This window comes from Panthera uncia, assembly GCF_023721935.1.
Source record: "Panthera uncia isolate 11264 chromosome E2 unlocalized genomic scaffold, Puncia_PCG_1.0 HiC_scaffold_19, whole genome shotgun sequence".
Taxonomy (NCBI): Eukaryota; Metazoa; Chordata; class Mammalia; order Carnivora; family Felidae; genus Panthera; species Panthera uncia.
In genome coordinates, this window is record NW_026057588.1 from 7,998,249 (window position 1) to 8,012,369 (window position 14,121).

At 48.4% G+C, this 14,121-nt stretch overlaps 1 protein-coding gene across 1 annotated transcript in view; it reads right to left on the bottom strand.

Annotated features, from left to right (window-relative positions):
- Positions 1–14,121, bottom strand: part of TRPM4 (transient receptor potential cation channel subfamily M member 4) — a 42,231-nt gene continuing 28,110 nt past the window's right edge. The window contains exons 18-26 of the mRNA XM_049622300.1: positions 9,052–9,184; positions 8,722–8,896; positions 8,287–8,464; positions 4,251–4,444; positions 3,920–4,052; positions 3,600–3,672; positions 3,394–3,513; positions 378–468; positions 1–74 (exon numbers count right to left, since the gene is read on the bottom strand). Of these exons, the coding sequence (XP_049478257.1) occupies positions 1–74; positions 378–468; positions 3,394–3,513; positions 3,600–3,672; positions 3,920–4,052; positions 4,251–4,444; positions 8,287–8,464; positions 8,722–8,896; positions 9,052–9,184 (1,171 nt within the window). The remainder of the gene's footprint in view (positions 75–377; positions 469–3,393; positions 3,514–3,599; positions 3,673–3,919; positions 4,053–4,250; positions 4,445–8,286; positions 8,465–8,721; positions 8,897–9,051; positions 9,185–14,121) is intronic.

Genomic DNA, 14,121 nt, shown 5'->3' on the forward strand with positions numbered 1-14,121 from the left:
TCACAACGCCTCCAGGGGCGGGGCCTCCTCTTTCAAGGAGTGTTTCACAGCAAAGCGGGAACAGCCGCCTTTTCCTAAAAGGTGCGTTCAGGGAGGTTGTGTCAGCAGGTGGCGCTGTTGTGCTGGGAAATGGCCTCCCTGAGGGCCGCGGCAGGCGTGAGGACAGGAAAGCCGGGATTCCCCTTTCTCCTTTTGGGATTCCTGCAATTTCTGTAGACCGCCCTGGAGACGACCGCACGTGCTCCAGTCTCTGGACGGGAGAATCCCCTGACAACAGGACATTCACAGTACGGACCGGAGAAACCTGTACTAGTAGAAGCCATAACAGCACATTGAACTGGCCCCAGGGCCCCTGCCCAACAGTCACTTCAGCTCACTTTCCCCCAAGTGTGCCTCATCAGTTGAATTCAGTTTTTTCTCCTTGGGGAACATGGACCAAGGAGCTTCAGCAAAATCTCCACCTGTGAGCTATACAAGAGCCGCAAAAGGCTGATCCTTGTTGGAGGCTTGAGGACCAACCGCTCGTCTTTCCTAAACTACGAAATGTCTGAGCCCACATGGTCCTCAGGTGATGACTTGGGTCACGGGGCCTCCTTTTTGTCTTCATTTAAAACCCACCTATTCCTAGTTAACTGTGATTGGGTGGCAGGCAACGCCTCGAAAGTGGTGGAGCTCATGGCTAACAGTCATTCCTTCCAAAGATGCACAAAGGGCCGACAAGCGCAGGTGAAGAAGGTCAAGGCCATTAATCATCAGGGGAACGCAAATCAAGCCCACAATGAGATACCACTTCACACCCACCAGAATATCCATAACCAAAGAAAATGGAAAGTCCCAAGTGTCAGTGTGGATCTGAAGAAATCGGAACCTCAGGCATGGCTGGTGGGAATGTGAAATGTAGCCACCGTGAAAATCAGCTTGGCAGTTCCCCAAAAAGTTAAACATAGAAATATCAGCAATTCCACTCTAGGCACACACCCAAAGGAACTGAAGACACTGTTCAAAAAACAAAACAAAAACAAAACCTTGTACGTGAACGTTCACAGCAGCATTATTCACAATCGTCAAAAAGTAGAAACCATCCAAATGTCCATCAACGGATGAATGGACAAAAGTGGTATGTCCACACCGTGGATGTGATTCAGTCACAGGAAGGCATGAAATTCTGATACAACACCGATGAACCTTGAAAACACTGTGCTAAGTGAAACAAGTCAAACACAGGGGACCTCATATGTTCTGATTCAATTTGTATGAAATATCCAGGATAGGCAAATCTAAGCGATAGCAGAATGGTGGTTGCCGGGGGCTGGGGAAAAGAATGAGCGGGGAGTTCTTCATGGGTACAAGGTTCCTGTTTGGAGTGATGAAGACTTCTGGAACTGGATAAATAAACTGGAAAAAAAAATCTCTGTGCCCTTCCCCTGCTCGTGCTCACTCTCTAATAAAAAATTTGGGGGGATAGGGGGCGTCTGGTGGCTCAGTCGTTTGTCTGACTTCTACTCAGGTCATAATCTCCCGGTTTGTGAGTTCGAGCCCCACATCCATCGGGCTGTGTGCTGACAGCTCAGAGCCTGGAGCCTGCTTCGGATTCTGTGTCTCCCTCTCTCTCTGCCCCTCCCCTGCTCACTCGCTTTTTCTCTCTCTCCCTCTCTAAAATAAACATTAAAAAAATTAAATTTTTTTACAAATTAAGAAAAAAAGAAAATCCCAAAGAACCTGGGAAAATTATACTAGTGAATTTAGCAAAGTCATAGAATACATCAATGAACAAAAGAAATCAGCAGTATTTCTGCAGACCAGCAATAAGCAATTAGAAAATTTAAAAATTTCAAACAGTGCTGTATTAATATTGCCACCATCGTTTATATTATTACTACTTGGGCTAGTGAGAATTCAGCATCTTCTGGAGAAATCTAGTTGCCACACAACACTTGGCAATATTTCAAAGCTATTCTGCACCCGAAGGTGGCAGATAGTTGGAATTCTTCCAATTTGGAGGAAGGATGTTTTGGTTTTGATTTTTGGACGCGATGGTTGTTGGTGGTTTTCTTGCTATTTAATAACTGCTGTCAGTTCAGTCTTGTCATTACCAGTTTAGGTTGTTATGGGTTGTTTAGTTAAACTGCATGTATAATGACGCATATTTGCCTCAATTCCATGTGTGCGTGGCCTGCAATTTCCCACTAATTAGACTCTTTAAAGACGTTTCTGCAGTGAGCTTCTCAAATTTGCATCATCTGTTCCCCTCTTGCCAAAGCAGATGTATGCAGCACCCACCCACCCCCTCTCCAGGAAATAATTTGCTTATTATCACTGAGTTCTTTTTCCACTGGAAAGGAAAAACTAAGGGGGTGCAGATGGTTGGGGGTTTTTGTCCCACCAAAGTGAAAACCAACAAAATAGTGCCAAGATGTGCTGGGCCTGGGGGCACCTGGGTGGTTCAGTCAGCTAAGTGTCCGATTTCGGCTCAGGTCATGACCTCACGGTTTGTGAGTTCAACCCCCACAATGGGCTCTCTGCTGTCAGCACAGAGCCCGCTTCAGATCCTCTATCTGCCTCTCCCCTGCTTGCACTCTCTCTCTCTCAAAAATAAACATTAAAAGAGAGAGAGAGAGATGCTGGGCCTAAGTCAGACAGCAACAGTGGGCCTGGGATGGGGGAACAGACCCGGAATTATCTAAAATACGACAAACTTCTCAATGACTCCAAACCCGGCCCTGGCCCAGCAAATGGTACACACTCATCATTTCCCCAAGAATCAAGCAGCAGACTCTACTCCTCTCAAATGGCTTTATTTCCCCAGTGTGGGGAGCTACAAGTAGGATCTGTGGTCCCTGCATCCCAAGGACCCTGCAGCCTTCTGCCCAGTGGGCTGTGGCAGGACCTTCAGAAGGTCAATGCCTGGGTTCCAGAGGCCGATCCTTCTAGATTGGGACTGGTTCTGTGGGGAACCAGGCCTGCCGTGGTCCCAACGGATGACACTCCCTGAGGTGGTCCTGACAGCAGCCCTGGTGGTCCTCCATGAGCATGGGGCCCACCTCCAGGACAAGGCCAGGAGGTGCAAGGGTCCAAGACCAGCTAGGACTTGGGGAGTAAAAACGCCCTATGGGCCTACTCCTTGAAGTCTGCCAGCAGGGGTCAGTCTGGGGGGGAGAGAGAAGAGAGAACAGATGGTGGGGATGGAGAGGACAGAAAAAAAAAGGAAAAGTGGCAAAAAAAAAAAAAAAAAAAAAAAGGAGCAAGAAGGACGAAAAGCCCAAAGGAGACTGAGAGAATGACCCAGGGCCAAAGGAAGGGCGGCAAAGTGAGAAAAACACTCAGGCATCGAGGAACACAGGCCCCAGAAAGCACGGTGGTGGTGACAGAGGCTAGGGGTAGACACAGGTGTACCCTACAACACTGACCTTTGGGCCCAGGTGGGGTTGGAGGCGGTGGCCCCCCTGGGGGCAGCAATGCCGAGCGGCTCAGGGCTTCCGCCACCCAGCCCAGGACACGGCTGCAGTGCTGGACCTTGGGAGCAGGAGGGACGTAAAGGAACGAGACCAAAACCCCACACCCCGACCATACTCCCCCAGCCCCGTCCGGGAAGTCCTCACCTCCCGTTCCAACCCTTTGAGACGCTGCTCATACTCGCGGATCTGTCTCAACTGCTTCAACGCCGTGTCCACCCTGCAACCCGGGACAACCTAGGGCATCAGGCCAGTACCACCAGCCCACCAGCCCCGCCCCCGGAAAGCCCCCTCCCCCCCCCCCCCCCAAGGCCCGCCTTCCTCCCCAAAGTTCCAGGACCGTGTCCCGCGCAGGCTCCACCTGGAGCACCGCTCTTCTCTAGCCCAGCCCCGGGTTCCACTCGACACAAGTCACAAGATCCGCCCCCGAAGCAGGAAGCCCAGTCCCCGGTCCGCCCCGCCCTCACTTTTGCGAAGTGCGCTTCAGACGCTCTGAGTCGCTCTCGCGCTTGTCCCGGGCGCGTGCCAGCAGGAAATTCTCCTTCTGCACCGACTCCCATGTCAACAGCCTCCGCTCTGCTTCCTTCGAAAGGTAGACCCCTGGAGGGCGGAGTAAGGATGGAGTCCTCGACCTCGCCTCCCTACCCAAAACATCCCGAGGGAGCCCTACCAGGCCACGCCCCCTATTATTGCACACCCGCCCCACTAGTGAACCTGGGTATCCTTCCCCCGCCTGTCTATGCTCTTCTTTCTCTCCAGGTCCCGTCCCCTGTGTTTTTCACCAAATCCCGCTCTCACGAAAATGTTCGAAGATCGGGGAGGACGGCAAGCTGGCCCTGCGCCTGCGTAGTCGGCGGATGAGGAGGCGAACGTGCGAGACGACGATAAGGGGCGGGGCCAGTGCAGGCCTAGAGTGATATTCCCGGATGAGGCTGTAGCGCTGCGCCTTCCAATAGAGGTCGCTGTTTCCCTGTACTTTGCCGAAGGTGTAGCTACGGGGACGAGAGGTCAAGGGTTACCAGAGGTCAAAGCGAGCAAGAGACCAACGTTAGATGTTGAACAATATGTTTGAAGTCCAAGGCACCAGGCAGATATTGGAATCAATAAAGTCAGAGGTATTACAGGATGCACTTAGAAGCTGGGTGAGGAGGGCCAAGGGTCAGATGTCAGGAGTCAAGTTGGGATGGTGTCATGAATTAGCAGTCCAACTCTTGATTTCGGCTCACAGGGGCTCACAGTCGTGAGATCAAACCCTGTGTCAGGCTCCATGCTGAGCGTGGAGCCTGCCTGGGATTCTCTCAGCCTGCCTCTCTCTCCCTCTCCCTCTCTCTCCCTCTTCCTCTCTCTCTCATAAAAAAAAAAGAAAAAAGAAAAAAGAAAAAAAAAAAAGTCAGCTGAACACAAATAGCTATAATCAGAATGAAAATGAGGGCATTACTACCGACCTTACAGAGATAAAAAGGATTATAAGAGAACACTGTCACAATTGTATGCCAACAAATTAGATAACCTAAATGAAATAAATGGGACAAATTCCTAGAAACACACAAATCACCAAAACTGACTCAAGAAGAAACAGAAAACCTCAAAAGACCTATAATAAGTAAAGAGATTGAATCACTCACCAAAAAATGTCCCAACAACAACAAAGCCCAGGCCCAGATGTTTTCATGGGTGAATTTTACCAGTCAAAAAAAAAAGAAAGAAAGAAAGAAAGCAAGCATTAACACCAATTCTTCTCAAATTCTCCAAAAAAATTAAGAGAGAACAGTTCCTGACTCATTCTATGAGGCCAATGAGGTTACCCAGATAAAGAGATCACAAGAAAACAAAATTACAGATAAATATTTTTTATGAATATACATGCAAATACCCTCAACAAAATACTAGCAAACCGAATTCAGCAGCATATTAAAAGGATTATACACCATGACCAAGTGATTTATCCCAGTAATACAAAGGTGGTTCAACATACAAAAATCAATACAACACACCGCCCTCATAGAGCAAAAACAAAACAAAACAAAACAAAACAAAAAACCCATGATTATCTCACATTATCATCTCAACTGACATAGAGACACAGAAAAGGCGTAGGACAAAATCCAACACCCTTTTGTGATAAAAAAAAAAAAAAAAAAATTTTTTTTTCCTTTTGACTTAGAACAGGACTGAAAGGAAAATTCCTCAACATAGTAAAGGATAGGGGCGCCTGGGTGGCGCAGTCGGTTAAGCGTCCGACTTCAGCCAGGTCACGATCTCGCGGTCCGTGAGTTCGAGCCCTGCGTCAGGCTCTGGGCTGATGGCTCGGAGCCTGGAGCCTGTTTCCGATTCTGTGTCTCCCTCTCTCTCTGCCCCTCCCCTGTTCATGCTCTGTTTCTCTCTGTCCCAAAAATAAATAAAAAACGTTGAAAAAAAAAAAAAAAACATAGTAAAGGATAATTATGAAAAACCTAAAGCCTACAAAATATTCAATGAAGAAAGACTGAAAACTTCCTGCTAAAATAAGGAATAAGACAAGGATGCCCAGTCTCACCATGCTATTCATCATTGTACTGAAAGTACCAGCCAGAGCAATTAAACAAGAAAAAGAAATAAAACGCATCCAAATTGGAAATGAAGTAAAACTATTTCTAGTCACAGATGACATAATCCTATATATCAAAAATCTCAGAGGGGCACCTAGTTGGCTCAGTTGGTTTAGCGTCAGACTTTGGGTCAAGACAGGATCTCGCAGTTCGTGAGCTGGAGCCCCACATCAGGCTCTCTGCGGCCAGCACAAAGCCTGCTTCAGATCCTCTGTCCTCCTCTCTCTGCCCCTCCCCCACTTGCCCTCTCTCAAAAAAAACAAATAAATAAATAAAACATTTTCTAAAAAATCTCAGAGAATCACAATAACAAACAAATTCAGCAAAGTTGCAGGGTACAAGATCACCAACCAAAAATCAACTGTGTTTCCATACACCTGCAATGAACAATCCAAAAAGGAAATTTAGAAAGCAATTCCATTTATAATAGAATCTAAAAGAATAAAACACCTAGGAATAAATTTAACCAAGGCAAAAGGCTTCTACACTGAAAATTACAAAACAATACTAAAAGATATTTAAAAGAACATCTAAATACATGGAAAGACAACCTGTGTTCGTGAATACAAAAACTTACTATTGTTAACATCCCAATACTATCCAAAGCAATCTACAGATTCAACACAATTCATACAAAAATTCCAACAGCCTTTTCTGCAGAAAAATAAAAGCTGATCCACAAATGAATAGGGAATTGCAAGAGACCCTGAGTAGCCAAAAGAATCTTGAAAAAGAACAAAGTTGAAAGACTCACACTTCCTAATTTCAAAATTTCCTACACAATCAAAACAGTGTGGTTGTACTGGCATAAGATAGATATATCAACCAATGGAATAGAAATAAGGGTCCAGAAATAAACCCATACATCTATGAGCATTAGGAGTTGAATTGTGTCCCCTTCCCCCTCAGAAGAGATACGTTGAGGGGCGCCTGGGTGGCTCAGTCAGTCGGGCGTCCAACTTTGGCTCAGGTCGTGATCTCGCAGTTCGTGGGTTTGAGTCCCTCATGGGGCTCTGTGCTGACGGCTCAGAGCCTGGAGCCTGCTTCCGATTCTGTGTCATGACCTGAGCCGAAGTCGGAAGCTCAACCGACTGAGCCACCCAGGCGCCCCGGCCAAATGATTTTTAACAAGGGTGACAAGTCCACTCAATGGGGAAAAAACAGTCTCTTGAACACAGAGCTGGAAGTACTGGATTTCTGCAAGCCAAAAAGCATGAAGTTGGACCCCTAGCTCATACCATGTACAAAAATCGAGTTGAAACAGACCAACAACCTGAATAGAAGAGCTAAAACTATAAAACATAGGAGTAAATCTTTAGGACCTTGGATTTACTGATGAGTCCTTAGATATGACACCAATAGTACAATTAATAAAATTTAAAGCTTTTGTGCATTAAACGGGATTGTCAAGAACAGGAAAAGACAACCAACAGAAAAGGAGAAATTATTTACATATCACATATCTGATAGGAGTTTACATCCAAAATATATAAAGAATTGCTACAACTCAACAACAGAAAGACAACCCAGTTTATAAACAGGCAAAAGACCTGAACAGACATTTCTCCAAAGAAGAAGTGCAATGGACAATAAGCACATGGAAAGATGCTACCCATCGTTGGTCATTAGGGCAACGCAAACCAAAACCAGAGTGAGGGGCGCCTGGGTGGCTCAGTCGGTTCAGCATCTGACTCTTGGTTTCAGCCCAGGTCATGATCACATGGTTCCAAGCTGACAGAGCAGAGCCTACTTGGGCTTCTCTCTCTCCCTCTCTCTCTCTTCCCCTCCCCTGCTTGTGCTCTCTCTCTCTCAAAATAAACTTAAAAACAAAATTATAGCCATCCGAGTTAGTTGGTATGATATGAACTGGTATTTCACTGTTGTTGGTTTTTTTTAAGGTTATTCATTTACTTTGAGAGAGAGAGAGTCGGGGGGAAGGGGCAAAGAGAGAGGGAGAGAGAGAATCCCAAGCAGGCTCCTCTCTATCAGCACAGAGCCCGATGCGAGGCTCCAACTCATGAACCGGGAGACCTGAACCCAAATCAAGAGACGCTTAACTGACTGAGCCACCCAGGTGCCCCCCAAGCCAGCATTAGATCCGAGTCAGAATTCAAGGACTAAAAACAGAATTGCTTAGGCTGGAATCACCAATCATGCTGGGGACAGGGTCAAGCTGGGATTGAGGGTCACGCTGCGATCAAGGGTCACGCTGGGTGAGGTCAGATCAGAGAACACTCAGGCCTCACCTGAACATGGCAATGAGCAAATTCAGCAGCAGGATGTTGGCCACGAGCAGGAAAATGATGAGGAGGAGAATCACCAGCCAGTTGGCATAAAGCGAGACGCAGGAGCCTGCCTGGGCCCCCAGTGGGCGTGCCCAGAAGCCCTGCTCCGACGAGCAGTTGACATGCTCCATGAGGGCCACTGTAAAGGGAGACACTCAGAGGTGGGGCCAGGGAGACAGAGACCAAAGAAAAACAGAAATTCAGGGGGGCGTGGGGGAGCAGAGACCCTGAGAGAGGGAGACAGAATCCCATAGAGATGGAGCGGGGGGCACGGGGCCACTCAGAGACCTAGGGAGAGCGAGGCAGAGACTTAAAGAGAGGGGTATAGAGACCCAGAGACAGGGGGACTGGTAGGGAGCCCCGAGGGAGGGTGTCAAGCCCTCTCATCCTCCATACCATCCATGTCCTCCTGGGGGATCTGCCCAAAGATCTGCAGGTAGGGCCGGTAGAAAACACGGCGCAGGATATTCGGGAGGTCACGATCCCGGGGCCTAAGGAGCCCCTCTGTGGCCACCCCGTAGGCAACCAGCCACACACCGAGGAAGAAGAGGAAGAAGAACACGTCCTTCATCTGTGCGGGGGAGGGGGGCGGGAAACGAGACGCAGTCTGGCCCCGCCCCCTGAGACCGAAGCTCCACCCCCACTCTGCTCCGTGCACGGGTTCCCAGCCTCCCTGCCCCGCCCCTTCCCTCCTCTGGACCCGCCCCCGGGCCCCGTCCCCCTCACCATCTTGTTCACGATGACTATCTTGGGCCCCAGTTGTTTGTTGACCGTGAAGATGTGCAGCAGCCGCAGCGTGAAGACCATGAAGTCGAGGCAGAGGACAGTGCGGCCCAGGTCATACAGGCCGGGGGTCAGCCTGGGTGCGAGGAGACGCGGCAGGGGTCACCAACACCAGGCTTCGGGAGGGGCCGCAGCCGGGACCCTCCGATTCCCCGGGGGTTCACCCAGGTTTCACGGGGCCGAGCTGAGCCGCGCGGGGCGCCCGCACACCCTTAAAAACGGCTTCGTAATCCACGGCCTTGGCAAGAATTTGGGAGGTCCCTGTAACAATCAAGTTGGGAAAACCGCCGGAATACCTGTCCAGCCTATAAGAGGCCCACTAGAGAGTTCCAGCAGACCAGTAAGCAGAAGACAAACGACCTAACAGGAGAGTGGTTAAAGAGAACACACAATTCACAGAGGAAGGTCAAAGGCCAGTAACCTTAGCAATCCTATGGGGGAAATAAAGAATCACATCCCTATTTTGCAGCATCATGTACTTGAACTCTGAATGGATTAAAAACGGAGTAAAAGGCAACACATTAAAATCTGACAAAACTGGGGCGCCTGGGTGGCTCAGTCGGTTGAGCGTCCGACTTCAGCTCAGGTCGTGATCTCACAGTCCGTGAGTTTGAGCTCCGCGTTGGGCTCTGTGCGACAGCTCGGAGCCCGGAGCCTGCTTCGGATTCTGTGTCTCCCTCTCTCTCTGCCCCTCCCCTGCTCATGCTCTGTCTCTCTCGGTCTCAAAAATAAATAAAACATTAAAAAAATTTTTTTAAAATAAAATAAAATCTGACAAAACTATAGAAGAATTCCTTCCTGGGCTTCAGAGGATGAGCTGTCACATAACCAGCGAAGCCTTTCATGCAAGTGATATATATAAGATCACACTAAAGGAAAAGCCAGATTAATTTGACAACCTGGACATGTGAAACTTCCTTGCAGCAAAAGGTAACATAAATACGACCGACAGTGAAGGGCAACGCTGTTTGCCAAAAACGCATCGCCTACATTCGCTCGTGAGGGAACCCGAGACTAACTCAAATAGAGCCAAATCGTACACAGTAACTGGTCTGCACTGTCCAAGGGTGTTAAGATCATAAGAGCCAAAGGACTGGCGAACTGGATTGGCTCCTGGAGCAGAAAAAGGACATCAGTGGGACAACGGAGGGATTTGAATAAGAACTTCCTGGTTTGGGTAATGCAAGATGTTAACACTTGGGGATCCCGGTGAAAGGTGTGGAGGAATTCTCTGTACTGTTGCTGCAGCATTTGTTGTAAGTCTCGGGGTATTTCAACATGCAAACTTAAAGAGTAAAAAAATGTTTAGGATAATATACAAGGGGCGCCGGGGTGGCTCAGTTGTTCAGCATCTGACTTTGGCTCACGTCATGATCTCATGGTTCGTGAGTTCAAGTCCCACATCGAGGGAGCTCGAGCTCCACTTTGGGCGAGCTGGAGCCCCAATTCGGGTAAAAATTCGAACGCTGCTTCCCTCTCTCTCTTCCTCTCCCTCTGCCCTTCCTGGGATTCTCTCCTCTCTGCCCCTCGCTCACTTGTGCCAATAAACAAACAAACAAACAAACAAATAAATAAAATGCGAAACTATTCAGAGAAAGGAAGCAATTTACAGATAATGATGACAAAAAAAAAAGGATAATATACAAAAGTGAGGTGCCTGGCTGGCTGAGTCGATAAGGGCATCCAACTTCTGATCTCATGGCCGTAAGTTCCAGCCCCACGTTGGGTATGGAGCCTACTTTAAAAAATAAAATAAAATAAAATAATAATAATAATAATAATATACAAAAGTGAAAAGACAAGCTACGGACCGTGGGAAGATATTGAGAACAAATCCAAGAGTTAGTGGTGCCTGGCTGGCTCAGTCAGTAGAGCATAGGACTCTTGGTCTTGGGGTTGTGAGTTTGAGCCCCTTATCGGATGTGATCACTTAAAATCTTTAGGGGCACCTGGGTGGCTTAGTCAGTTAAGCATCCGACTTGGGCTCAGGTCACGATCTCATGGTTCGTAGGTTTGGGCCCCCCATTAGGCTCTGTGCTGACAGCCTGGAGCTTGGAGCCTTCTTCAGATTCTGTGTCTCCCCGCCCCTCTCTCTCTGCCCCTCCCCCACTCTCTCTCTCAAAAATAAATGATTAAAAAAAATTCTTTAGGGGCGCCTGGGTGGCTCAGTTGGTTGAGCGACCGACTTCGGCTCAGGTCATGATCTCACAGTTTGTGAGTTCAAGCCCCACATCGGGCTCTGTGCTGACAGCTCAGAGCCTGGAGCCCGCTTCGGATTCTGTGTCTCCTTCTCTCTCTGCCCCTCTCCCACTCATACTCTGTCTCTCTCTCTCCTTCAAAAATAAACATTTAAAAAAAAAAACAAAAAACAGGGTCACTTGAGTGGCTTAGTTGGTTAAGCGTCTGACTCTTGGCTTTGGCTCAGGTGGCGATCTCATGGATCCTGAGTTCAAGTCGGCTGACAGTGTAGAGCCTCCTTGGGATTCTCTCTCTCTCTCTCTCTCTGCCCCTCCCGCACTCTCTCTCTCAAAATAAAGAAATAAAATAAATAAACTTAAAAATAAAAACAATAACAAGGGTTCAGAGAGCACCTACCCATACACATACGTAAAAGATCAACAAATATAAACGAACATGTATTTTTTTTTAATGTTTATTTTTGGTTTTTTTTTTAATTTTTTTTCCAACGTTTTTTATTTATTTTTGGGACAGAGAGAGACAGAGCATGAACGGGGGAGGGGCAGAGAGAGAGGGAGACACAGAATCGGAAACAGGCTCCAGGCTCCGAGCCATCAGCCCAGAGCCTGACGCGGGGCTCGAACTCACGGACCGCGAGATCGTGACCTGGCTGAAGTTGGACGCTTAACCGACTGCGCCACCCAGGCGCCCCTAATGTTTATTTTTGAAAGAGAGAGAGAGAGAGAGAGACAGAGCACAAGTGGGGGAGGGGCAGAGAGAGGGGGAGACACAGAATCCGAAGCAGGCTCCAGACCCTGAGCTGTCAGCACAGAGCCTGACGTGGGGTTCGGACCCACGAACCCCTGATCATGACCTGAGATCATGACCTGAGCCGAAGTCAGACGCCCAACCGACTGAGCCACCCAGGCACCCCAATAAATCAACATTAAAACAAAAGAAAGACCAGGCAGAACGTGCACCAAACTCTTGATGGCGACCGTGGATGGAAGAGTGAGGACTCTCGGAAAGACTGAAGAATAACGTTGGTTTCTGTTCTGTGCCTTTCTTTTGTTTAATCCTGTTCACTGAGGACATCTTTCGGTATTTCTTTGATAAGAGACTGTATTTCAAAGACATTTTAAGTTGCTGGGAGATGCTGTCGCGTTTATAATCTTGTGTGAGGAGAAAGACAGCACAAGCCATACTGAGAGCACCATTTGGGGTGACCTCAGGACAGGACAGGAGGGAGGCACACGGGAGGGACCCGGAGTCTGGCAAGGATAAAGGAAGCCTTCCAGAGTCGGAGGCAGCAAAACTGAGGCCTAAAGGAAGCGGAGGCATTGGCTTGGCCAAGGAGAAGAGGGAAAAGTGTTTCGAGAAAGGGGAACAGCGAGACTCAAAGACACGACAATTTGTCCCCAAGTCTGTGTTGACATGCCCCTGCCCTTTCCCTGGGCACCACACAGTATGATCTGGAAACCATGGAAGAAATGAACTAACATTACACGGCCCAGTCTTGGCGACAGAAATATTTGAGGTGAATTCCTGACAATTTTTTTTTCTTTTAATGTTTATACATTTTTGGAGGGTGGGGGAGGGACAGAGAGAGACAAGGGGACAGAGGATCCGAAGCGGGCACTGCACTGACAGCAGAGAGTCCGATGCGGGCCTTGAACTCATGAGGGTGATGGGATCAAACCCCCAGTCAGGTTCTGCACTGAGCGAGGAGCCTACTTAAGATTCTCTCTTTCTCTGCCCCTCCCCCTACTCTTGCACTTGCCCTCTCTCTCTCTCTCTCTCTCAAATAATTTTTTTTAATTTAAAAAACTTAAATATAAATGTGAATCTATAAAATTTGACCCAGGAAAACTGGACACGAATGAATCAAAGCCACAAAGTAAAATTCACAAACCCAGAACCTAGGTTTGGGCAAAATTCGATACAGACAATAACACAAATGATGAGCCCAATATCTGTGGTACGACTTAACCCAAATAATAATTCATGAAGTTGAAGCAATTTCAGAAACTGAAAATAAAAATAACAATATGGAGTGCTTGGGTGGCTCAGTCGGTGAAGCCTCGACTTCAGCTCAGGCCATGATCTCAGGGTTCCTGAGTTCAAGCCTCACCTCTGGCTCTGTGCTGACAGCTTGGAGCCTGGAGCCCGTTTCAGATTCTGTGTCTCCCTCCCCTGCTTGTGCGTGCTCTCTCTCTCCCGCTCTCAAAAATAAATAAACATTTAAAAAAAAGAAGAAAGAAAGAAAGAGAGAAGAAAAAAAAAGAAAGGAAAAAGAAAATTAATTAGTTTAACTGCCCTGCACATAAAACTGACCGAGAAAGTTTGAAGAAACTGGAAAACACTTCCTTGATAAGAACTCATCTGTCCTGGTCAAATTCTGATTACAATTTTGTAATTGCACAGATTGAAAATATTTAGGATCAAGGTCAAAGCCCCTGTGGCTGTGAGGAAGGAACTGCGAGCTGCTTGGAGGGGCCGGAGCCCGGATGACGAAAAGAGGAAGAAATGGGGGCGCAGGCTGGGAGAGGTGGGCGCGCCAGGACCGTCCAGGGCTCCCAGTGCCAAGTGCAGGGGTGCTGGGCAGCCACGGGTCAGGTCTGGGAGTAGAAAGACCCTTGTGGGCCCCACGGGAGATGGACTGGAGGGAAGAGGGGCGTCCAGGAGGCTGGGGCGAGGGGGCGGGAGGGAGAGGGGACCCGATAGAGGGAGGCGCGGGGGGGGGGGGGGCAGGGGGACAGGGGGGGGGAGGAGGCCAGGGTGGTGTCCGCGCCCGGCCGGGTGTCTGGGGGGAGGACTCCGGTCCACCAGCTGGTG